Source organism: Heloderma suspectum, chromosome 2 (genome assembly GCF_057233095.1).
Source record: "Heloderma suspectum isolate Gila_16-S chromosome 2, 16-S_ref, whole genome shotgun sequence".
NCBI lineage: Eukaryota > Metazoa > Chordata > Lepidosauria > Squamata > Helodermatidae > Heloderma > Heloderma suspectum.
This window is the reverse complement of record NC_139459.1, coordinates 192,898,010-192,922,522: the sequence shown is the minus strand read 5'-3', so window position 1 is coordinate 192,922,522 and position 24,513 is coordinate 192,898,010. Positions and strand designations below refer to the sequence as shown.

General features: G+C 47.3%; 1 protein-coding gene across 9 annotated transcripts in view; it reads left to right on the top strand.

Moving 5' to 3' along the window:
* The window catches only part of TIMELESS (timeless circadian regulator), a 66,182-nt gene extending 42,707 nt beyond the window's left edge, over window positions 1-23,475 (top strand). For all 9 annotated transcript variants that reach the window (XM_084837109.1, XM_084837112.1, XM_084837108.1 and 6 more), the window contains exons 19-30: window positions 698-849; window positions 2,445-2,530; window positions 4,409-4,532; window positions 6,157-6,239; window positions 6,708-6,850; window positions 14,271-14,484; window positions 15,729-15,797; window positions 16,056-16,174; window positions 17,105-17,213; window positions 19,158-19,206; window positions 20,338-20,420; window positions 22,032-23,475. In XM_084837109.1, coding sequence (XP_084693235.1) covers window positions 698-849; window positions 2,445-2,530; window positions 4,409-4,532; window positions 6,157-6,239; window positions 6,708-6,850; window positions 14,271-14,484; window positions 15,729-15,797; window positions 16,056-16,174; window positions 17,105-17,213; window positions 19,158-19,206; window positions 20,338-20,420; window positions 22,032-22,108 — 1,308 coding nt within the window. In that variant the 3' untranslated portion in view covers window positions 22,109-23,475. The remainder of the gene's footprint in view (window positions 1-697; window positions 850-2,444; window positions 2,531-4,408; window positions 4,533-6,156; window positions 6,240-6,707; window positions 6,851-14,270; window positions 14,485-15,728; window positions 15,798-16,055; window positions 16,175-17,104; window positions 17,214-19,157; window positions 19,207-20,337; window positions 20,421-22,031) is intronic.
* Window positions 23,476-24,513: the final 1,038 nt, after the last annotated feature.

The following is a 24,513-nucleotide window of genomic DNA, read 5'->3' as shown; positions in this document are numbered from 1 at the left end:
TACGTAGCAGGCAAACTCCTCCTGGAATAAAAATGTATTTACCAACCAGTGAAAGAGACCTAGAGAGAGGGCCCATCTGTGCTTCACAGGACAAGGAGTTCCACCGTATTGGTGCAGCTGCTGAAAAGACCCTGTCTCTCATCACCATCAACTGTGCCTTCACCGTACTGTGTATAATACTTAGCATTTTTGTCTGCTAGGCAAACCTCAAAACCAGAGAGGCCTTATATGAGGGGAGATGATACCTCCTCCAGAAGGGAAACTCGTGGACCAGGGAGAACTGTCTGCCTAGAAAACTGTCTGGCTAGTAAAGCCTTATTTAATACGATCTCCTGAAAATCATCAGGAGAACCTTTCAGGGAAATGTTTCAACTGTCTGCAACTTGCTGAAAATAATGTGCAGAGTTGAGCTGCAAAAGCCATTTGAAATTTTGCTTGAGAAGAGCAAAAGCACTGAGCCTTCGGTGCTAACCTGAATCTGACACATATCTCCTCTCCTCTCATCTAGAACAGACTCTGTAAATGGGCCTAAAATGTATGCCTGTGTTAACTTCCTGCTTTACTGATGGTGGTGGTCTGCATCTCTGCATTTTTTTTTTTTTGTCATGAAATTTTCCCGCAGCAGGACCAGTAGTGACTGGTGAGCCCTGAGACTTTGAACAACATTGAAATCTTTCTTCTCTACCCACAACCTTAGGAGCTGGTGTCCTTTGCCAAATACATCGTGGGCAAGTTTTTTGCACTCGCATCCACCAACAAGAAGGCCTACATGGAACTGTTGTTCTGGAAAAGCACAGCTGTGGTACGGGAAATGACTGAAGGCTACACCTTGATGCGGGAAGATGAAAGGTGAGCTCCCCAGAGCTTGGACAGCAATTGAAGGTGTATTGCCCCTGCAGCAGGCTTCGAACTCTTAATTTAGAGGTGCCAAGATAGTGATAAATCAGATCCAGGTTTACTTACAAGGAGATACTTTATTGAGTACAATCAGCACACAGGCGTACCCAGTGGCTGGATCAGACAGCTTCTCTGAACCCAGAGCCATGGGGTCAAATGGGTTTTATACCATACATGTCAGCAGTGGGGCAGCATGACAGCAGCAAGCGTTAATTAGCATTTGTCTGCAGCATAGGCTAACAGTGCTTAGTCAGAAGGAAGCTTTCCCAGCAGAGACACCTGCAGCTCAGCATAAACAAAGCTTCGCTTCCCAGGCACATCTTGATAAGACACTCTAGGTTGTTAGTATAGAATGTGCTGAGGCCGCTATCAACCTTTGACTCATCTCACATGCTCAGAGGCCCACTAGCAAGGGAATTGCCCTAATAATGAACCTAAGCAAAGCATTATGGATCTCTAGGCCCCTCTAAAACTACAGGTAAATTGGTTACAGGCCTGGGGCCAAAATAGAAGGTAGTTCACAAATCTACCTCTTGAATAGTTTGGTTCAAGCAATAGTCAAAGTGCTTAATGGGATTGAAAGAATGTATATATGTCTGACCATGAGTAGGTAATTGTAACTTGCGCATTATAGGCAGGAAATTCCTTACTTTAAGGAGTAGCTTAGGAAATTAGAAGCAAGAGATAACAATGCAGCTATGCTGATAAGACTGTTAATGAGTACTAATTGGTCCTTGAGCATCCGCAGTGTATTTTCTTTGTTCTCCAACTTTCAGTATGTATAAATATACCCTGTTTCTTGGGGAGGGGGGGCAGACTCAGTTTCAACTGACTCTTCCATAGCTGTGATGTGCTTTAATAAATTCCTGACTGTTTTCTGGAGGGCCATTTCGAGAAAGGACCAAGGGGTAGTGTGACTGGGTCAAGATACCAACTCATATCTTCACAAAATGGCTACTCCTTCCACATCCCCCCCTTTTTTTGTTGGTCTTAGATTGGCACCTGAGGGGTGGATTGAGGTAGTGTACCCTTTAAGGGTCTCCATCCATTTAGGGTTGCCACCTCGTATCTTGGATGCTGGAAGTTGCTCTTTTAAATCTCGATGTGAGGTGAAAGAAAGGGCAGTTGTGTCTCCTTCTGCCCACTTCCCCTGCAGTCCAGACATCTGCCTACTCTACCCCAGTTACTTTTGGTGACCGGGCCTCCAGATGTATATAAACATTCACACGTGAAATCTTGACAATGCCAGATTCATTTTTTGTGATTGTTTATATTTCTATACAAAATTGAATAATTTTAAGAGTAAGAAACATACAATTCATCTTTATATAAAACTGTACTGATAGACTTGTCTTTTGGTTTAAAGTTTAAGGACTTAACCTTAAAACAAAAGACCAAGTCTATCAAAGAATAATAGCTTTTGTTTCACACCATCAATTCTGTAAGTACATTTCCAAAAAGCCATAAAATACTTCTTTCTCTCCACAAAAATTTCCCAGTTTTGGAGGGTAGGCCTTTTTCAGTGTAGTGTTTCTTGCCTCAAATAGCTCTGCCTCTCGCAAGGCCTCCCGATGGACTGAAGAGGAGGAGGAAGAGTTGCGGGAACTCTACTACAAGTACAAGGAAGTAGAAGGTACCAAATCTAGGGAAGTACGAAAGTCACTTACCTGGTCTCGCAGTTTGCTTCGCGGTGGGGGGGAGGCGCTTCGCTTCTCCCCCCAAAGTTCAGGCCAGGGGGGGGAGGCTTCCCGCCTCGCCCGGCCGAAATTCAGGCCGGGGAGAAGCGCCCTGTCTCCCCGGCTGCGAACTTCAAAAGAAAACTAAAAAAAAAAAAAAGCCCCGTGATAGGCTACGTAACGATTTATGTAGCCTATCACGGCTAGATCTGCAAAGTCAGCCGTGATAGGCTACGTTAATCGTCACGTAGCCTATCACGGGTGACTTTAAAAAAAAAAAGCGTGTACGCAAATGGCGGCCCCCATAGGGAGCCGCCATTCGCGGTCCTTATTTGGTCCCTGTAGTCTATGTAAAGATTTACGTAGACTATGGCGAAAATAAGGGCAACGCTATTTGCGTACGTGCTTTTTTTTTTTTTTTTAAGTCACCCGTGATAGGCTACGTGACGATTAACGTAGCCTATCACGGCTGACTTTGCAAATCTAGCCGTGATAGGCTACGTAAATTGTTACGTAGCCTATCACAGGGGCATTTTGTTTTTTTTTTACTTTTCTTGTAATGGCGGCGGCGGCAGCCGGTCGAAAGACCGGCTGCCGCCCCCGCCCCTCCCGAAGACCTGCCAAACCGCCGCTGGGACCCGCCGCCGGGAGCGACATTCGTGAAAGGTAAGTCCCATCCCGGGGGGGGCGGGGGGGCGGTGAATTTCTCCCCGAACAACCTTCGGAGGACCGAATGCGTTGGCACTCGGCCCCCCGAAGTTTCGGGGAGAAATTCTCCCCCGTCCCTAACCAAATCACATTTGTGAGGAGACCAAGCTAGAGAGGCAGAGTAGGATGATGATAGAGGTGAGCGCTAGGGTTGGGCTGCAAGTTCTCAAAACAGAGCTTTTAGGCCATGTCGGGGGGCACATGATGAAAGAGGGCGTTGAGACTGCTGTTGTATTTCACATTTCAGAGGAAGTGGGGTGAATTTCAAGGGCAGGTGGCACAAAACTCACAAGGACTCCCCCGGCTCCTCTGTGCTCCTGGTCGCCATTTTGAAATGAAAAAAGAGATGTTTTGTCTCCTGTGAGAGGGAGGTGGTTTTCTTAGGGTAGAACTAGGGCAGAAGCCAAGACTTCCAGATTCTGTTACCAGTTCTGGGATGGAGGATCTCAGAACTCAGCAGCCTTGTAAACAGTCATTGACTGGTTGCCTCTGCCATCAGTCTTCAATTGGTAGGTTGGGACTCACATTTGGATCACACCTTGAGCTAAGCTCCAGTGGCACCACCACCATTGTTTGTTTGTTTTAAGTTTATTTCTAAAGAGAAGGAGAGAGGCAGAGAGAAAAACTGAAGGAGCAGGCTAACCAGATATGAAGGGTGGCAGTTAATCTCTTTTAGTAGTTGTAGATTAGTAGAAGAAGCTATTGTGGCATTTTCACTGTGGCATAACAATCTGCACCTGTTAAAAAAAATGCCCTCTTTTATGCAACTCTCAGAAAAATAGGCGTACTGACTTCTTTCACATCTGTTCATCCTAAAGAGAGAAGGATTAAAATGGGCATATATGGCTTGTTGTTTTTTTAAAGGTGAGGTTGGTCTCATATTGCAGTTTGAGATTAGGGCCTGGATCAGATAAGGTTGAAGATTCCTAACCAATGGCAGGGAAACTTTTACCAACATTTTTTTTTTTTTAATGCTACAAACACACATGGAGACGGGTAGGCTAGTAAAACGTGTAGCCCAGCTCTTAAGGGGAGAACATTCGCCCTTCTCTTTGTAGATGAGGCTGGAGAGCCAGGTCTTCTTCTTCCAGCCCAGTCGCACCTCTCTTTTCCTTTTCCAACACCAGGTGAAGATGTCCTTAACAACATCCTGGCACACCTGAGCACTCGCGGCCGGACACGCAAGCAGGTGGCCAAGCAGCTGGTGCACTTGGGGCTAGCAAACAGTATGCGAGACTTCCCCCGGGAGCGGTAGGTCATTGTCCGCTGTGAAAAGCAGAGGTTGCAGTGGGTGGCCCCGTCTCTTCCTCGCTGGCAGTGGGCGGTGGTTGAGGTGATAGGCTGCCTAAGGGCTATGAGCACTCACAAGGGGAAACAGTGTGTGGTGTGTCTCTTCTGCTGTGGTGCGTGTATAGAATTTCTCATGGGTTCCACTATAGGTGAATAATTTTAATCCCCTTTAATACAACTGCGACTTTTAAGAGAGCTCCAGCGATTGGGCAGTATAGAAATGAAATAAACAAACAAATAAAATTTAAAGCAAATTTTGATAGCAGTGAATTATTTGCAAGCATATAGACGTTACCTGTAAAGGCTCTGGGGTTCAGTGCGAAGTGCTGCTGCGCCCTTTGTGGGCACTTATCCCTGTGCGGATACTCATCCAGTCACGTTTCCCTATATCAACATTTGACATACCATATTTCTGTGGTCGGTCTGTCTGTCCGTCTGTTTATTCATTACATTTCTATCCTGCCTTTTTTCCTCTTGCAAAGGACTCACGGCAGCTTACATGGTCCTCCTCCTCTCCATTTTTGTCCTCACAACAACCCGGTGAGGTACGTTAGGCTGAGAGTCAGTGACCAGACCAGAGTCACCCAGCGAGTTTCATGGCCAAATGGGGACTAGAACCTGGATCTCCTGAGTCTCAGTCCAACACTCTAACCACTACACCACACTGGCTCTCCAGTGCAATGCCCTTTCTGGATACCTGTCCCTTCCTGTGGCCCCCAGCTGACAGTTCCCTTGTCTTGGATTGGAGAGAGATTGGAGGGAAGGGAAGGTTTCCCTTGCTAGCCCTAGCATTAGCGAGAGGAACTGGGCAGGGTCCCCACGGCTCTGTGGACTGCACTGGATCAGTCACACGTGAGTCACGGGTTGTGTATCCCTGATGCAGAGGGTTGCGCTTTTAATTCAGGTTAAATTAGAATTTCACGCAGGCCTATTACCAGGTCTGTGTAAAAGGGCATATCTGTATATAAATATATCTGTATATATCCAAATGGTACTCCAAGTAAAGCAGATTTTGTGTTGAAAAGGCACTGTATTTTGTGACATGTACAAAGCACACCAGTGAAACATACATGCATATGTGCTTATTTTGCATCCCTCTAGACATAGGGCGGGGCAAGGGGCTCTTCAGGGCCCTGGAGCCCCGCCTCCTCAGCACAGGAAATGTTCAGGCAACCCTCTCTAGGCATTGCCTGTAGTGCTTTCACATCTATTGGCATAACTTTAAGGGCTAGGAACGTAGTTTTTGAAAAAGAATAAAACGATACTAAATTCTTCGTCTGGTATCTATTTATGTGCTTCTGCAGTGGAATTTTACAGAATATGTACAGTCAGCCTCTCTCCTTCTAATTCAGTTCAGACAGGTTCTTGTTCGAGAATCTCATCCTTTTCTCCTTGCTGCATCTTACTTTTTATTTTTTATTTATTTAAACTATTTATATACCACTTGATATCCTGCAATCTGTAAGCAGTTTACATAAAAAATACATAGAATACAATGTTTCCTTGTTTGCTGGGAATCCTGAGGCATGGGAAGAGGGAGGTGCGCATCAGTACTGATGGTATGGTCTGACGCTTTCTTCTACAGGAAGGGGACACGCATTGTGCTGTGGACGCAGGATCAGGAACTAGAGCTTCAGAGGCTCTTTGAGGAGTTCCAGGGCACAGATGGTGAGACTGGGGGGAAGGGGGGGCTTGAGTCTGCAACTGGATAAGGGAAGTCTGCTCTTGCAGCTGGCTGGCTGGGATGGGTTGGGAGGCGATAAAGGAGCAGAGACTAGTATGCTTAGAGCAGCCTTCCTAACCTGGTGCCCCTCCAGATGTGTTGGATTGCAACTCCCTTCATTCCCAGCCAGCATGGCATGATGGGAGTTGCAGTCCAACACATCTGGAGGGGCACCAAGTTAGGGAAGGCTGGCTTAAAGCCACAGTTGCAAACTTCTTTTGTGGCAAGGTTGGTCTTGTGCAGGGACTGTTTTCCAGCAAGCCTCCCACAACTAGCGTTATTAACCCATTTAGCCCACCTCTGCTTTTCCCCCTGCCAGCCCTTCCTGGGAGCCAGTGTGGGTGGAGTGAAACTGTCTCCCCACCCCCACCCCAATTCACACTGCCTTTGCTGTTGTTTCTCCCCCTTTGCAGATATCCTGGCCAATGTGATGAGGCACATCACGGCTAAGCGCTCCAAGGCCCGCATTATTGACAAGCTGCTCAGCATGGGGTTGGTGTCTGACCGTAAGGAGCTTTACAAGAAGCGCAAGCGCAAGCCTGGCTCTCTTGGCACGGTATGGTGTCCACCCTCTCTTCTGTGCGTGTCTCCGTGCTGTATGTGTATGCTCATGTGTGAGAATGGCTACGTGCATGTGTACCTCTGCATGTGTATTGGAACCTTGACAGTCTGACAAGTCCTGGGCGGTGGTGGCGGCAGCTGCTGCTGCTATTATTATTATTATTATTGTTATTAATTTACATTTCTATACCACCCGATAGCGGAAGCTGTTTGGGCGGTTTGTTGTTGTTGTTATTGTTCAGTCGTTCAGTCGTGTCCGACTCTTCGTGACCCCATGGACCATAGCACGCCAGGCCTTCCTGTCCTGCGCTCTCTCCTGGAGCATGCTCAAGTTCATATTCATTGCATCCGTGATGCTATCTAGCCATCTCATCCTCTGCCGTCCCCTTCTCCTTTTGCCTTCAGTCTTTCCCAGCATCAGGGTCTTTTCCAGGGAGTTTTCTTTTCGCATTAGGTGGCCAAAATATTGGAGCTTCAGCTTCAGTATCTGTCCTTCCAATGAGCACTCAGGGTTGATTTCCTTTAGGATTGACTGATTTGACCTCCTTGCAGTCCAGGGGACTCGTAAGAGTCTTCTCCAGCACCACAGTTCGAAAGCATCAATTCTTCGGCGCTCAGCCTTCCTTATAGTCCAGCTCTCACAGCCATACATTACTACTGGGAAAACCATAGCTTTGATTAGACGGACCTTTGTCGGCAAGGTGATGTCTCTGCTTCTTACTATGCTGTCTAGGTTGGCCATAGCTTTCCTCCCAAGGAGCAAGCGTCTTTTAATTTCATGGCTACAGTCACCGTCTGTGCTGACCTTGGAGCCCAAGAAAGTAAAATCTGTCACTGCTTCCATTTCTTCCCCTTCTATATGCCAGGAAGTGATGGGGCCAGATGCCATGATCTTAGTTTTTTTAATGTTGAGTTTCAAACAAGCTTTTGCACTCTCCTCTTTCACCCTCAACAAGAGGCTCTTGAGATCCTCTTCGCTTTCTGCCATTAGGGTGGTATCGTCTGCATATCGGAGGTTGTTGATAATTCTCCCAGCAATCTTAATTCCGACCTGTGATTCATCCAACCTGGCATTTCTCATGATGTACTCTGCATATAAGTTAAATAAGCAGGGTGACAATATGCAGCCTTGTCGTACTCCTTTCCCAATTTTGAACCGATCGGTTGTTCCATGTCTGGTTCTTACTGTTGCTTCTTGACCCTTGTACAGGTTTCTCAGGAGACAGGTAAGGTGGTCTGGTACTCCCATCACTTTAAGACTTTGCCACAGTTTGTTGTGATCCACACAATCAAAGGCTTTAGCGTAGTCAATGAAGCAGAAATAGACGTTTTTCTGAAATTCTCTTGCTTTCTCCATGATGCAGCGAATGTTGGTGATTTGATCTCTAGTTCCTCTGCCTCTTCGAAACCCAGCTTGTACTTCCGGTAGTTCTCGGTTCGCATACTGCTGAAGCCTAGCTTGTAGGATTTTGAGCATCACCTTGCTGGCATGTGAAATGAGCGCAATTGTGCGGTAGTTTGAACACTCTTTGGCCTTGCCCTTCTTTGGAATTGGAATGTAAACTGACCTTTTCCAGTCTTGTGGCCACTGTTGAGTGTTCCAGATTTGTTGGCATATTGAATGCAGCACTTTAACAGCATCATCTTTTAGGATTTTAAATAGCTCGGCTGGAATACTGTCATCTCCGCTAGCTTTGTTGTTACTAATGCTTCCTAAGGCCCACTTGACTTCACTCTCTAGGATGTCCGGCTCAAGTTCAGTGACCGCACTATCATGGCTATCAGGGACATTCAGATCTTTCCTGTATAGTTCTTCTGTGTATTCTTGCCACCTCTTCTTAATCTCATCTGCTTCTGTTAGGTCCCTGCCTTCTTTGTCCTTGATCATGCCCGTCTTTGCACAAAACGTTCCCTTGAGATCTCCAATTTTCTTGAAGAGATCTCTAGTCTTTCCCATTCTGTTGTTTTCCTCGATTTCTTTGCACTGTTCATTTAAGAAGGCCTTCTTGTCTCTCCTTGCTATTCTCTGGAACTCTGCATTCAGTTGGGTATATCTTCCCCTTTCTCCCTTGCTTTTCGCTTCCCTTCTTTCGTGAGCTACTTGTAAAGCCTCATCAGACAGCCACTTTGCTTTCTTGCATTTCTTTTTCTTTGGGATGGATTTCGTTGCTGCCTCCTGAACAATGTTACGGACCTCCGTCCATAGTTCCTCAGGCACTCTGTCTATCAGGTCTAATCCCTGAAATCTATTCCTCACCTCCGCTGTATATTCATCAGGGATATGATTTAGGTCATACCTGAACGGTTTAGTGGTTTTCCCGACGTTCTTCAATTTAAGCCGAAATTTTGCAAGAAGCAGCTCATGATCTGAGCCACAGTCAGCTCCAGGTCTTGTTTTTACTGACTGTATGGAGCTTCTCCATCTTTGGCTGCAAAGGACATAATCAATCTGATTTCGATATTGACCATCTGGTGATGTCCATGTGTAGAGTCGCCTCTTGTGCTGTTGGAAAAGAGTGTTTGCTATGATCAGCATGTTCTCTTGGCAAAACTCTATTAGCTTTTGTCCTGCTTCATTTTGTACACCAAGGCCATGCCTGCCTGTTATCCCGGTGATTTCTTGACTTCCTACTTTAGCATTCCAATCCCCTATGATGAAGAGGACATCTTTTTTTGGTGTTAGTTCTAGAAGGTGTTGTAGGTCTTCATAGAACCGATCAACCTCAGCTTCTTCGGCCTCAGTGGTTGGGGCATAGACTTGAATTACTGTGATGTTGAATGGTTTGCCTTGGATTCGTACTGAGATCATTCTATCATTTTTAAGATTGTACCCCAGTACTGCTTTTCCCACCCTTTTGTTGACTATGAGTGCTACTCCATTTCTTCTAAGGGATTCTTGCCCACAATAGTAGATATGATAGTCACCTGAATTAAATTCGCCCATGCCTGTCCATTTTAGTTCGCTGATTCCCAAGATGTCGATGTTCAATCTTGCCATCTCATGTTTGACCACCTCCAGTTTACCTTGATTCATTGATCTGACATTCCAGGTTCCTAAACAATATTGTTCTTTACAGCATCGGATTTTCTTTTCACCACCAGACACATCCACAGCTGAGTGTCCTTTCGGCTTTGGCCCAGCCGCTTCACTCTTTCTGGCGCTACTTGGAAATACCCTCTGCTCTTCCCCAGTAGCATATTGGACACCTTCCGACCTGAGGGGCTCATCTTCCGGCGTCATCTCTTTTAGCCTTGTGATACATTCCATGGGGTTTTCTTGGCAAGAATACTGGAGTGGGTTGCCATTTCCTTCTCCAGTGGACCACATTTTGTCAGAACTCTCTGCCATGACCTGTCCGTCTTGGGTTTACAAAGGTTAAAAACATTAAAAATACAATATGCAAAATTTAAAAACAAAAAAACACACAAGCAAACAGTATACATAGAGACAACCTATATCTTAAAAACAACTTTGAGCAATCAGCCACAGCATAAAACAAATCCAGGATCAATTAAAACTCATTACTTGCTGCCAAAAGCCTGGGAAAAGAGAAAAGTCTTAACCTGGCACTGAAACGATAACAGCGTTGATGCTAAGCGGGCCTCATCAGGGAGATCATTCCAAAATTGGGGGGCCACCACTGAGAAGGCCCTGTCTCTTGTTGCTGTCTTCTGAGCCTCCCTCAGAGTAGGCACCCAGAGGAGGACCTTAGATGTTGAGCGTAGCTTACGGGTATGTTTGAGCCGGGAGAGGCGCTCCATCAGGTATTGCGGTCCCAAGCTATGTAAGGCTTTATAAGTTAAAACCAGCATCTCGAATCGGGCTTGGAAACATATAGGCAGCAAATGCAGGTGGGCCAGAGTTGGTCTTATATGTGTGGACCTTCTGGTCCCCGTTATCAGTCAGTCCACGGCATTTTGCATGAGCTGCAGCTTCTGAACTGTCTTCAAAGGCAGCCTCATGTAGAGCACATTACAGTAATCTAACTTGGAGGTTACTAGAGCATAGACAACTGAAGCCAGGTTATCCCTGTTGTCCAGATAGGGGCATAGCTGGGCCACCAAACAAAGGTGGTAGAACGCGCTCCTTGCCACTGAGGCCGCCTGAGTCTCAAGTGACAGAGATGGTTCTAGGAGAACCCCCAGGCTATTAACCCGCTCCTTCAGGGGGAGTGCAACCCCATCCAGAACAGGCTGAGCACCCTCCATCCACTCAGAAGAACCACCTGCTAACAGCTTCTCAGTCTTGTCTGGATTGAGTTTTAGTTTATTATCCCTTATCTAGTCCATCATCACAGCCAGGCACTGATTCAGCACATCCATAGCCTCACCTGATGAAGATGAAAAGGAGAAGTAGAGCTGTGTGTCACCAGCATACTGACGACAACGCGCCCCAAAACTGGATGACCACACTCAGTGGTTTCATATAGATGTTGAACAGCATGGGGGACAAAACAGACCCCTGCAAAACCCCATACTGGAGAATCCATGGGGCCAAGCAATGTTCCCCAAGCACCACCTTCTGGAGACGACCCTCCAAGTTGGAGTAAAACTACCGCAGTGCAGTACCTCCTGCTCCCAACTCAGACAGTCGTCCCAGAAGGATACTGGTCGATGGTATCAAAAGCCTCCGAAGATCAAGGGGAATCAACAAGGTCACACTCCCCAGTCTTTCTCCTGACATAGGTTATCCATACAGGGCGACCAAGGCTATTTCTGTGCCAAAATCTGGCCTGAAATGGATCCAGATAATCGGTCTCATCCAAGAGTGTCTGGAGCTGACTCGTAAGCACCTGCTCAAGGACCTTGCCCAGGAATGGAACATTTGCCACCAGCCTGTAATTAAGATTTTATGGGTTCAGGGAAGATTTCTTCAGGAGTCGTCTCACTACCTCCTCTTTCAGGCAGCCCGGAACCACTCCCTCTTGCAGAGAGGCATTAATCGCTTTGCTGGCCCAGCTGACTGTTCCCTCCCTGCTAGTTTTTATTAGCGAAGAGGGGCAAGGATCCGGTACGGAAGTGGTTGCATGAACCTGTCCAAGCACATTGTCAGCTTCCTTGAGCTGTACCAACTGAAACTTCATCCAAGAGAACTGGACAAGGCTGTACTCTGGGTACCTCACCTGATTTACCTGCTGTAACACTGGAGTCTAAGTCCCAGCGGATGCAAAATATTTTATTTTTGAATGTCTAGCAAATACATTACAGCAGGCCTCAGTGTCCTTGGGGCCGGCATGTAATAACCCCCAGACAACTCTGAAAAGCTCCTCTGGGCAGCAGATAGATGATTCAATAGAGGCAGCAAGATACTGTTTTTTTCCGACCTTGCTGCCCCTGAATATACCTTACTGTAGGCACACAGCAGCGTTCAGTTGCATCCACTAGGAGTTGTTCTCCATCTGCACTCAAGCCATCTCCTATTTTGTTTCATTGGTCTCGGCTCTGGGGTATACCATGGAGCAGTACAAGCTCTAGTCAGGAGAAGGCGCTCAGGAGCAATCGTGTCAACCTCCTGGGTCATTTCTGCATTCCATAGATCAACCAGGGTTTTGACAGGAGAGCCAGCTGTATCAGCCGGAAAGCTCCCCAGAGCCCTCTGGAAACCATCCATTAGCCTCTGGGGGCAGATCATCTTAATAGGTCCCCACCCTTGCAGGGGGGAAAAGCTGCTGTAAGTCTAAACCTCAGCAAGCAATGCTCTGTCCATGACACTGGGACTGGTGCAAAGTCCCCCACTGTCATGCCTCCCTCGGACTCCTCCAAGGATGAATAGGAATAGCAGGCTCCAGACCCAGGGGAAGGGACCAGCACAGAAGGAGCCCGAGCCCCCTGCAGCGGTTCCAGGCCCAGCTGCAGTCTCCCCAGAAGATTCGGAGGGCGAAATGCCACTGGCCCCCACAGAGCCAGCAGCTGCATGTCCAGGAGCAGCGTAGGCGAGTCTCTGTCGGTTTAAGACAGAGAGGCTCTCAGAGGCAGGAGGACTGATTGAATACAGCTGCCTCAAGTCCTGGCCGTTAGAAGGGGTTGGCAGGCTGGGGCTAGACTGCTGAAGAGCATCGTCATGTCCCATGCTGGACCCCGGCCTCAGCCTTGGACCCTGCCCTCCACCTGGCTCGTGTTCCCTCGTGTGTTCTGGGCCTCGGACTGGACAACGGACTTCTCTTTGCCTTGACGCTTTGGACTTGCTGCCTGGGTAAAATATTCCTTGCTACAAGCCGCTTTTTCGCTCCCCCAGCCTTGGACAGGTTTACAACCCTGTTATCAGCCTGTGATTTATCGCTGCCAGCTGCAGTCAGCTGGCAGGAGTCGACACCCACCTTCAGATCACCATCTCCATGTCCAGTTGAGAAAACCAGGTCTAGCGTATGCCCTGCTACATGTGTTGGGGTGATGACATGTTGGGACAGCCCCATGCTGGTCATGGCGACCATGAATTCCTGAGCCACCTCAGACAAGGTGCCCTCAGCATGGGTGTTGACATCCCCCAGAACCAAAAGTCTGGGGGATCTCAACAGTGCACCCGAGACGAGCTCAGCTAGGGAGTCTGTTGAGCAGCAGGCTGGGCGGTACACCAACAGAATCCTTACTCTGTTCCCCTGACCCAGCACAAGGTGCAAACACTCCAGACCAGTAGTCACATGGACAGGGAGCCTGCAGAGGGAGATGGAATTCCTATAGACTGCAAAGCCCCCGCCTCCCTGGCCCTCAGGTGCTGAACCTGATGCTGAACCAAGTACCCTGGTGGGCAAAGCTGGAAGAGACTGTCTTCTCCCTGCTCACCCACCCAGGTCTCGGTTATATACATGTCAGATCGGGCGCCTCATCCACTATTAAATCATGGATAAGGGTGATAGTCTGGATGATCTGGCATTTAAAAACAGCATCTGGAGACCTGACGTTGCTGGGGTGGGGAAGCAGGAGGGTGGGAGGAAGCTGTTGACCACGATTCCAGCAAGTGCATTTCTACCAGCATGAGTCTTCCTTAGCCTTTTTTCTTGCCATTCAGCTCCGCCCCCTCTCAAAGATCCCTGCTTTCTGTAGGCCCTACAAGAGTTTTTCCTAGTCTAACGGACACTTCCTTTCCCTTGCAAAATATATACTGTGGCAACATTCTATAACTGAACCTTTCCCTACAGGAGCTAGAATGTTGGCAGGTGTTCCATAACATTGCAAAATTTCAGCAAATACCTGAAGGAGGTGGGGTCAAAGGTGACAGCCAGTTTTCGTTCTCCTTATATGGTCCAAGATCTAGGTGTTCTGGACTAATTAGGCAAAACTGAGTTTGATGTGCAGGACTTGGTTGTTACATCTGTGTAGAGTTTGTGTGGGCTGCTGAGGGAGGAAGATAGTAGGTTTGTGTCTCTTGCTGCTCTGTACAGTTGCAAACTTTCTTTCTTTCTTTTTCTTTCTTTCAGAACAAAGACATGTTGCCCAAGGACTTTGGGGTGTCTGACCTGGAGGAAGAGGATGACGAGGATGACTTGGATAGCGAGGATGAGGAAGAGCCAGCCCAGGAGGAGGATGGCAGTGGCATGGGCAATAGATCCATGGATGAGCGGACTATTAGAAAATGGGGGGCTGCACCAGCTAGAGAATCCCAGGAGCTTGTACGGAGCCTGAGGCAGGAAGGTGAGAAAATTGGCATCCCTGGGAGCAGAGGAGGGAATTGCAGTGTACCACAGCAGAGCTCAGCAACACCCTCTATGGAGATTAGGGAGACGCTGTGGCTCACTGGTAGAGCAGCTGCATAGCATGCAGAAGGTCCCAGGTTCAATCCCCGACATCGCCAGGTAGGGCTAGGAGGGCAATCCTGCCAGCCAGCGCTGACAGTACTGGGCTAGATGGACCAATAGTCTGACTACTGGGCTAAGACAGCTTCCTATGTTCCTATGATAGTTCCTCATGATGCTTTTGGGCAATGGCCTTGAAACTTCGAAATTTTAGGAAACTCCTCTTCCCTCAATCTGTTGAAGAACCCCCAAGTGTTTGCTACACATCCTCCTAGGGCGGTGCTGGGTGCATTCACCACAGTTCATGCAGCTGCTGGCCAGAGCTCTTTGGCATTGCTGCCAAGCTGCTTGACCTTGCATAAACCTCAGAACATGGCCAACGCTCCCCTGTGGCCCTACACAGGGGAGGGAGCTCAGCCGTGGCAGGCAGGCTTCCAACGAATTGCGGGATTATTTGTTTATTACGACGATCTATATACTGACTTTCAGGATACAAATCCTACCGAGGTGGCTTACAGGTAACTTTAAAATAATAAAATCCCAGTAAAAATCATCAGGATCCTACCCTCAGGGCAGTTGGTGAAAGATGGCCCTGGGGCAGGGAGAACCAGTGGAGGCTGGTGGCTCCGATGTCAGTGGGGCAGGGAATCCCCTTCAGGTTCCAGTCAGAACTCTAAAGTAGCTATTCGAGGCACCTCGGATAGCTCCTTTAGAGTTCTGACTGAAAGCCAGAGGAGATTTGCCGCCCCACTGATATCGGAGCCACAGGCCTCCACTGAGGAGAACAGGAGCCAGAATCAGAGCTGGTGTCTGGTGCCATCCTCATATAGCCCCCCTCTCTTGTGATCCTTCCTATAGACCTGTTGATGGTAGATGGCCCTGTAGAGTGGGGGCGGCGGAAAGTCCAGCTGGGGAAGGCTGTGAGGTCTTCCTCGCCTGTCTGTCCCCCTCTCTCTGGATTTCCCAGAATGCCATTTGAATGTTACTCCATTTGGGGGTTAGTATTGGGGCACTCTTTGAAAATGACTGACTGAAGTACTACGGAGCATGTTTTCCCCCCATGCCTCTCTCAATTTACCCACCCTTGGTAGAATGGACTTTACCACTTTGACTGCAAGTGGGAAATACATTTTGTCTCAATAGGTTTGTCTGGTCCCCTGCTATGGCTCCAGAATTGCCTGAATCGAACAGCTGCTGACCGAGAAGAGGATGGTAAATGCAGGGGGAATTGGGCCTAGTATAGCAAATTCCTGGGTCTTAGGCTGAAGGGTTGTGCCTTCATGGCTCTATTCTTAGCTCTGCCACAGTCTCATTAAATGGCGTGGGGGGTGGCTCAGTATCATGATGCAGTCCATGACTGCTCCATGAGCAAGAGCTGAATATCCACGAGGACCATGTAGACAAGAGTATTATCCTGCTCTTTCTAGTATGATTACCAGAACTTAGCTTGACAGGTTCCTCTTTCATCAGGATGCACCCAGCCTGTGCCTCTGGTGCCACTCTCTGAAGGGAACGAAGATGCCATGGAGCACAAAGATTTCCAGAAGCTTTTGCGGAAAATGGGGCTGCGAGCTCCAGCCAGCGAGCAGGTAACTTTTTTTCCTTTTTTTTTTTTTTTTGCGAGAGTAAGGGAAGGTAATGCACTTTGTGTAATAGGGTTTTAAAGGGATATATTTGGTGTTTAGAAGAGGCATGTTTTTGTTTGGATATATTTTGTACAGGTATATTTTTGTTTGGGAAGGACAGTTTTAAAACTAGTGTTAACTGTGGCCCGAGAGTTTCAACTAATCTTAATCTCTGTTTCTTTTATGTAAACCAGGAGCGGGCAACTTGTGGACCTCCAAATGTTGCGCTTACTACTCCCCCCATCCCTCACCATTGGCTATGCTGGCTACGGCAGATGGGAGTTGTAGGCCACAACATCTGGAGGGCCACAACTTGCCCACCTTTGATCTAAATGCTGACTAGAAATGATGCTGAAAAGCATTGCTTGTCTTTCAACTCTCCCCTTGCTTTCACTGAAGCTGGGTTTCTCAGAATAAGATTGCTGTGTGTAGCTTCTAAGTCAAAGAGACCTAGAAGTACTGGGAAGGCACCCAAGATTTAAATGTCAATAGAGATAAAAAGGATGATCTCCCAGGCAGTTTTAGAATAGTCCCACCCCTGAATCCCAGGTTTAGCACTATTAGTACACCATTTGTTTGTTTTTGAAACTTGCATCTTACATAGCCACATAAGATGGTTGTTAATGTATTACTTTGTTTTCTTGTGTTCATTCAGAAAAGGGTTGACTGTTATCCTCATGTCTGCCCTTTCTTGCTTGGTTTTCATCCAGATTTATGACTGGGTGTTGCAGCAGGCCTGAACTTGGCTGTTGTCATTTGGGGCAAACCTCGCCCATTAGCCTCACTGCAACAAGAAGCTTTTAAGAGGAGACCAGGAACAGAAGCAAATCGTGATCTCTTGTGGCCAGGAACGAGCAGCATTTATTGATTTGCCTGCCTTTTTACTTCCTACAGGAATCTTTTTGGCGCATCCCAGCCAAGCTCAGGCCAGAGCAACTACGACATGTGGCTGCTTCTATTGCCTCACAAGAAACGGAGGGAGAGACCAAAGAGCAGCCAGCTGGTGAGGTGTATACAGGGACACAGATAGCAGTGAAAAGAGAAGGGGCGGTAGTAACCAAAACCCTGCCTGTTGAAACTAGCCCCTCCCATTAAATTGCACAAACAGGAATAATCATTAGAGGCCTACCGACAGAGGTTATATCAAGTATATACTTGTATCACGTCATCGCTAAGCCCAGTTTTCCTGCCTCTTTGTCTCTCTTGCTTGCTATCTCTGTGCCTTACCAGTTGCCAGGCTGCTTACTTGCCTTCCACCTTTCTCACTTAATTACATGCCACCAATCCTGTCCCTTCGTTCCCTGAGATGTTTCTACAGCCTCTTTCTTGTCCTTCCTTGTTTTTTCAACCCCCCCCCCCCGCCCTATTTCCTTGCCTCCTCCAATTATCCTTGGGTGCTAGCTCTGCAGGGCATTTGTGAACAATTAATAACATCACAGCAGTTCAGCCAATGGCTGGAGTGGGGCTCACAGAGAGAGAGCGAGCAGGCAGTTGTAGCACATTTTGTATGCACTCACATCCATACTCCCTCCTATATATAAAAAGCACATCCTATTGATTTAGAGTCTCTTAGGATTGTGCACGTGACTTCAGACAAGATCCAAAGCAAGACTCACGTGGCTTCAGACCTCAAATGCAGACCTCGTCCCAAGAAAGAGAATCACCCGTTTCTCTGTCCCAGTGCCGGTTGCTCCCATGTTGGTGGACTGCAATGCGCATGTACTGTTGTACAAGGTGCATATTTTAGGTCTCTCCCTTTGCAGTTGTACATCCAACACGGAGAGGGTTTGACATACTTGTTTTTGCATTGAGGTGTCTAAATACACAAGTAAACGGTAGACGCTAAAAGATAAATACTAACATCCAAGCTCAGCCCTTGCTTATTGTAAAATCCAGCCCAGAATAACTTCCTCAGACTGCTGATTAATCAGTTACTCAGCTTCGTGTTCCTACTGGCATGCTTGCAGCACTTCAAACATTTACAGAGGGATCTCATTAAACAGTCGCTTTTTTCTCAGTTTCATTTCATACAAGACACGTGAATTTGCAGAATTGGTTACTCTTTTCTCATGTTAAGTTTCACTGGGTTCTGCCAGATCTTTTCCATTGCATGGAGTAAACCAGGTTGCATTGTCTCCAGCTCCTGTAATCGGAGCAATGTATATTCCAGGCCTACTCAACTTGTGATCTGTCAAGGTAGAACAGCCCACTAGCCATGCTGGTAGCCCATCAGGGGCTTGATAAACTTCCCGCTTTGCCGCCTGCCTGGGACCGAGGAGGCATCTACCACCCGGCGTGCCACAAAATATAGCTGCTGGGCTGTGTTGAACTGAGTAAGCCATGCGTTGAATAGGCCTGGAGTATAGATGGCCCCGCATACAGGTGCTACAGGCGACACAACTTGTGGAAGACCGGCTTCTGGATCAGTGGTTGAAATCAATTCCATGTGTTCATCCCCTTAAAAGTATTTTGAAGTCCACGCTGGCCTAGAGATCACTCGGCATCTCCTGATCGTAGTCATGAGTTGCTGGCCACAGTCCTGCACAGTCCCACCTGGGCAACCATTTTATGAATGAGCAAGCCCCACCCCTATGGCAGCCATTTTGTGAGATCATCCACAACACGCTCTCAAAATTCCAGATGTGCCCACCCATTCGGAAAGTTGGGGAACCGCTACTTCTGGTGCTGAACTTGTGATGTTCAGCCTCTTACTGAGATTTTCTCTGCAACCGTGAGGAAAAGAGTGCTATGCTATGGCTGGGTTTGGGGGAAGCCTGTTCTGGAATGTTCCAGTGCCTCGGTTGGAAATCTCTGTATCTGAATGGGTGGAAAACTGAGCTGAATTACTGTATTCAGCAACTATCTTGCCTCGCCATCAAACTACCACAGCCCTATGCAGAGGCAGCTTGGCTTTCAATTAACACACTTTCTGTCTTTTTGGTTTCAGAGGAAGATCATCGTGATACAGGGGAGACACAGTGCCTGATACCAGAAAAGTGAGAACTAGGGACTGTGCATGTGAAAGTGAGGCAGGGGGTGGGAAGGAGACAACCTGCATACAGAGTGAGCAAAGTTGAGAATAATGATTTACAGAAGGAGGAGAACACAAGTAATGGCTAGAACAGGGGTGCCAAAGCTCTTTCAGCCCAAGGGCCGAAAACCATTTTGGAGGAACTTTCAGGGGCCACATTCCTGGCGGGCAGGGCCGAAAATACCAGCATATTCTAGTTTAAAAGCGCTTCCTGCCAGTCACTAAGCCTTAGGAGGGGCATTTCAACCTTTTAGAATGGGGGAAAAGCTATACAAAAGCTGGGAAACCACCCAGTGGTTCCCCACCCAGTTGGGGGAAAGGGGGTAGGGCCATCTGAGGGTGGGATTTGACTCCCAGGAGGGCTAGATTTGGCTCCCAGGAGGGCTAGATTTGGCTCCTGGGCCTGAGATTCTGCACCCCTGGACCAAAACAAACATGTGTTTCAGATTCATGTTTGCTCTATGCAATATACAGTGCCCGCCCCCTTTTAGCATGCATTTTTCTTTCCTGTTGAATTTTTTTCTCATTTCTAGAGAATCTTGGAATTGAGAAGCCCTGTCCTTCAAGCTCAGGATTATATATCCAATTCATAGAGACAGGAAAAGATGACTCTTGCACAGCCCTGCACTTCCAGCTCTCACTTTGAAAGCTGCCATATTCTGAGCAGAGGCACAACATGGATACAAGGATTTGCTTTTTCTCTTCTCCCTCCTTAACTGTGGTGCCCTGCCCCATAGCGTGGTACTGGCCGCCCTACACATGGATGGCTACATTCAATGGGTGACCAGCCAGCAGCACTGGCATCCTATTGAAGTGGTACTCTGGCATTCCTTGCATTTGTTTTTACCAGTCAGTGCAAATCTCTATATTCCTTTCAGGAGTGTAGATTTCAATACAAAAATTTGCACACAAGAGTTCTAGCTTGGGTGGAGGATGAAGGAGGAAAACAAGCCTGCCTGTTAGAAAACCTGTCTATGGTGGTGGGCTGGAAGCTGCAGTGTCTGATTTGTATTCTTGTCTCCCAGTGTCATTTCTTCCCCCCTATTTTGGTGCCCACAGGTGGGGGTCATACCTCTTACTCTGTTCTTATTTTCAGGGAGGAACCCATCCAGCGCTCTGTAGGACCCAAGCGGAACCGCTTGATTAATGACATGGAGGAGGAGGAAAGCCACGGGCAAGGTATGCGTCATGTCTCTAGCATAGTTACTTCCACCACAGTTGTTCATCTGCATCCATCACTGCCTGCTCTTCCCTAACTCATGAAATATTTCATCCATGCATCTCCTGGGCAGAATTCATCAGACCCTAGGAGAGTCATTTCTGAACTGTGTGCTGGGGACACCCTGTTCTGCCATAAGAGAATAACTGGCATGCAGTGGGAAATAAACTTAAGCAATTTAGAGGCTTCTCTGAGCCCACAGCACTCCTCCTGCAGAGGAAGGAAGCCACCTACTTTGTCTCTGCATGGCAAATAGTTCTGCCATATCTACATCAGATGTGGCTTGATTTTTTTCCCCCTTAAGTATTTCATTATTTATATTTTAATTAATTAAAACCAATCAGAACAACAATAGAGGGGAGAGGTGGTGGCGATGATGATGACGATAATAGAGTAATAGAGGGGGAGTAATAGAGGTAGTAATAGAGGGGGAGGGGAGAGGTAGTAGTAAGCTACTAGAACAAGCAGCCAGATATAGCAAGCGACAGAGGACACACATGTTAGATACAGACAAAGGAAACAAAGAAATGGGGCATGGGATGTAAAGCTGGGATTGGATCATTCATTCACTCCTGATTCAGAAAATGTAGCAGAATTACTTGCCTCTCTGAGGAAGAGCCCCATTGCCCCTCTGCGTGTCATTGTTCTGACCTTCCAGTCAGGATGCATGCCAAGAATCACAAAGCAACATAGGAGGTAAGTTCTACTGAAGTTGGTAATTCTTATCCCTACATCCTGGAAAAGTAAACCTTTTTGCGGGGACAGGGTGGCACAAGAGTGAAGTGTGCCTCCAATTTTAATTCAGAAAAAAGTGTGCCTCAGCTTATCAGAACTTTGGGAAACCCTGCTAAGTATGTTCTAGTAAGGCTTAAAAGAAAAAAGGTTACCCCTTATGCAGGAATGGGCAGCAGTGAAAGTTTGCCCATCCAACCTTGCACACACTCTTTTTTTTCCCTGCCGCTCCATCTTGCTTTCCTCAGTGCCCTGAATATTCCTTTTTGTTTTTGCAGTAACTTTCTAGTCTTTCAAAATCCATATTAGTGGCCTCTATTAGGCCAACTTGAAGATCACCAAAAATGTGTAAGCTTTCAAGATCTTGAGATCTCTTACAAAATGTTACAAAAAGCAGGCTGACCAGGGAGAGCAGGGGCGGAATAAGAATGGTGAGGAGGCTGATTGGATGTTGCCGTTTGCATGGTCAGAATCTCCAGATGGTATGGAGGAGGAGGAGGGGTCGCAGATGTTCAAATCAGGTTCTGCCAGATGATGTGATGGTTTCAGGTTTCACCTGAGACTGCTGTCATGACCACTAAGAACAAGAAAGAAGCAAACAATGGTTAACGCCTCTTTTCTGAAAATATAAAATCCAGCTGTTACTCAGAATGGTCTCCATCCTGAATGAAGCATATGGGCTCCTTGATCCAGTGGAAAACAGAAGTAGAGAGAATAGACAGTCTTTAAACTAACAAAGCTAGAGATAAAGCTAGAGAGTAAGTGACTGCATGGAAGTCCACGCCGCTCTAGCTAATGCCCTGCTCTGATGCACGCTGTATTTGGCTTTGGCGCTGCAGGCTCCAGCGATGAGGACGGGCCATGTCCCTCCAGCAAGAGGAAGTGCCTGCGAATTGTGGAAGAGGAGGAGGACTGATGGAGTGGAGCTCCCTCCCTACTGGGTCACAAGGCCCATTAAACCCACCCCCCAGCCCTGGGGCTGCAAACGAGCATCTCACACTGTGGAAACTTGGATAGGCCATATTGGAAACTGTCGAAATCCCCATATTCTCCGTGCACAGTGCTTTCATTTTTGGGAGGGGATACAGAGATTGAACTCCTCGATGTGAAAAGAGAAATGTGAGATCGGTTGAGGTCAAAAGAGAGTAGGGGTAAAGGCATTAGGCCGATTCCCATGCTGCTCTGCTCCAAGATACGATAGATATTGAAGCTGGTTCAGGAAGAAGTTTAAACTGTTCCATATTTGTAACCTGCCCCCCAAATGGCATTGCTGAATATGGCCCAGTTCGCACGTAACAGTGGCAAATCTTGGGTTAATTAACAGTTATAATTAGTAGTTTGATTAACTGTGGGTTGTTTAACCCACAATTAACCTATAGTGTCCAGGTTCAGACGTCACATAGCAACCCTTGATCTATTCAAAATATTTTGAATAGATCTAGAATACATAATAGAATAGAATACATATTTTGAATAGATTGAATATTCAAAAGGGCCATGGAACACATCCGGCATGCACCATGGCAAATCATGAGTTAATGAAACCACAGTTTGCTGCTTTTACAGGTGAACAGCCCCATTGTTGGTCTAGAGCCCAAGAGAGCCATCCTCGCAGACTCGGGTTGCCCACCAGAAATGGGGTGTGTTGGCTCTCCCTAGCCTTGGCTTGTGGGTCTGTCTCCCTCCCCTCCCCTCCCCTCCCCTCCCCTCCCCTCCCCCTGGGCCTAGCTAAGGCTTCATGGGCTTGTCCCCTTGCTTAGTCACATGTTGCCTTAAAATACCCGCGCACACCCTGTTGTCTATGCTGTTCCCGTTGTGCCTTGTTCTGTGCTTTATCTTCCTTCTCCAAAAATGGGTGCTGGAGCAGGAAATGCACCTTCCCATTTAATGTCAGGTGTTAAGAGTTGAATGGGGGAGGGGGCAAGGGGAGGGTGGGGTTCAAAAGCTGCAGTTACACAGGGAAGAGGTGTTCCTGTGCTGCCTTTTGCACCCAGAAGACCTCCCTGAAGCAAGATTCCTTCCTTGCCAGTCGCTTAAGCTGTTTCTGTTTTGCTGCCTTTGTCAGTTATTTCATTATTTGGGCTGTTCCAATTGGAGGCAATGCCAGAGAAGTTTGTAAGGATTGTCTCTTACTTGACTGTTCAGGGATCTACCCCAGTGTCAGCAGAGTTATGTGTAACTTTTCTTTGTATGTGAGTGTTGTACCTTTGATATGAAAAAAACAAACAAACCACTCTTGGCTGATAAATTCTAATGAAATAAAAAGTCTTGAAGGTTTCTCTGCCTTGTCCCATGTATTACTCAAAACAGAAAGAAATTCTGGGAGGGGAAGGGAATGGGGGATCATGTTGTCCTTCCTTTGTTGTTTTAAGTAGAAACAGGATGATGATAGTAATACTCAGCATTTTCAGGTATTCAAAGTATTTCACATACATGACCTTACTTTCAGTAAGGGTGAATATTTATCCCCATGTTGCATATGTGGGGGAGTTCTCTTTGTAAGCCCACCGCCCTGATCCAGGCCTGATGTTGTCCCATAAGCTGAAACCATATGCTTCAGCATAGCCATGTTAGATTGGCAGGGCAATTGGGAAGCGGCATGATGGCATTTGCACTGCTGGGGCTTGGACAAGCCCTAGAATTGTTGGTTCAGGGTCCTCCCCTTACCATTTCCGCTTTCCTGGAGTGCAGTATTCCTCGTGAGCCCTTCTCCCCATTGTATCGGTTCTCCCCATTATATCAGAATCATAGAATAGTAGGGTTGGAAGGGGCCTGCAAGGCCATCGAGTCCAACCTCCTGCTCAATGCAGGAATCCAGGTCAGAGCATCCCTGACAGATGGCTGTCTAGCTTCATCTTGAATGCCTCCAGTGTGGGAGAGCCCACCACCTCCCTAGGTAATGGGTTCCATTGTCGTATTGCTCTTAACAGCCGGGGAAGTGGTTCCTTATGTTCAGCCGGAATCTGGCTTCCTGTCACTTGAGTGTCCTACACTCTGGGATGATCGAGAAGAGATCCCGGCCTTCCTCTCTGTGACAACCTTTCGAGTAGGGGGAAGTAGGAAGACCCCCACGATGTTTTAAAAACAACAACAACAAAAGATGCCGCTGTCATAAATATTTGGCAATAGGCAGTCATTTGTCAATAATTGACCAGCATTCCAGCCCTAACATTAGGCACTGCGGACACAGGTATTGACTTCAATTGTGCAAACAGGAGCAACCAACATGCAGCAATTCCTCCTCTTCTCTCCCCCCGTTACCTAACACCTCCTGATCACTCTTTTCTGACCCTTGTTTCCGCCTCACTGCAAAGAACATAT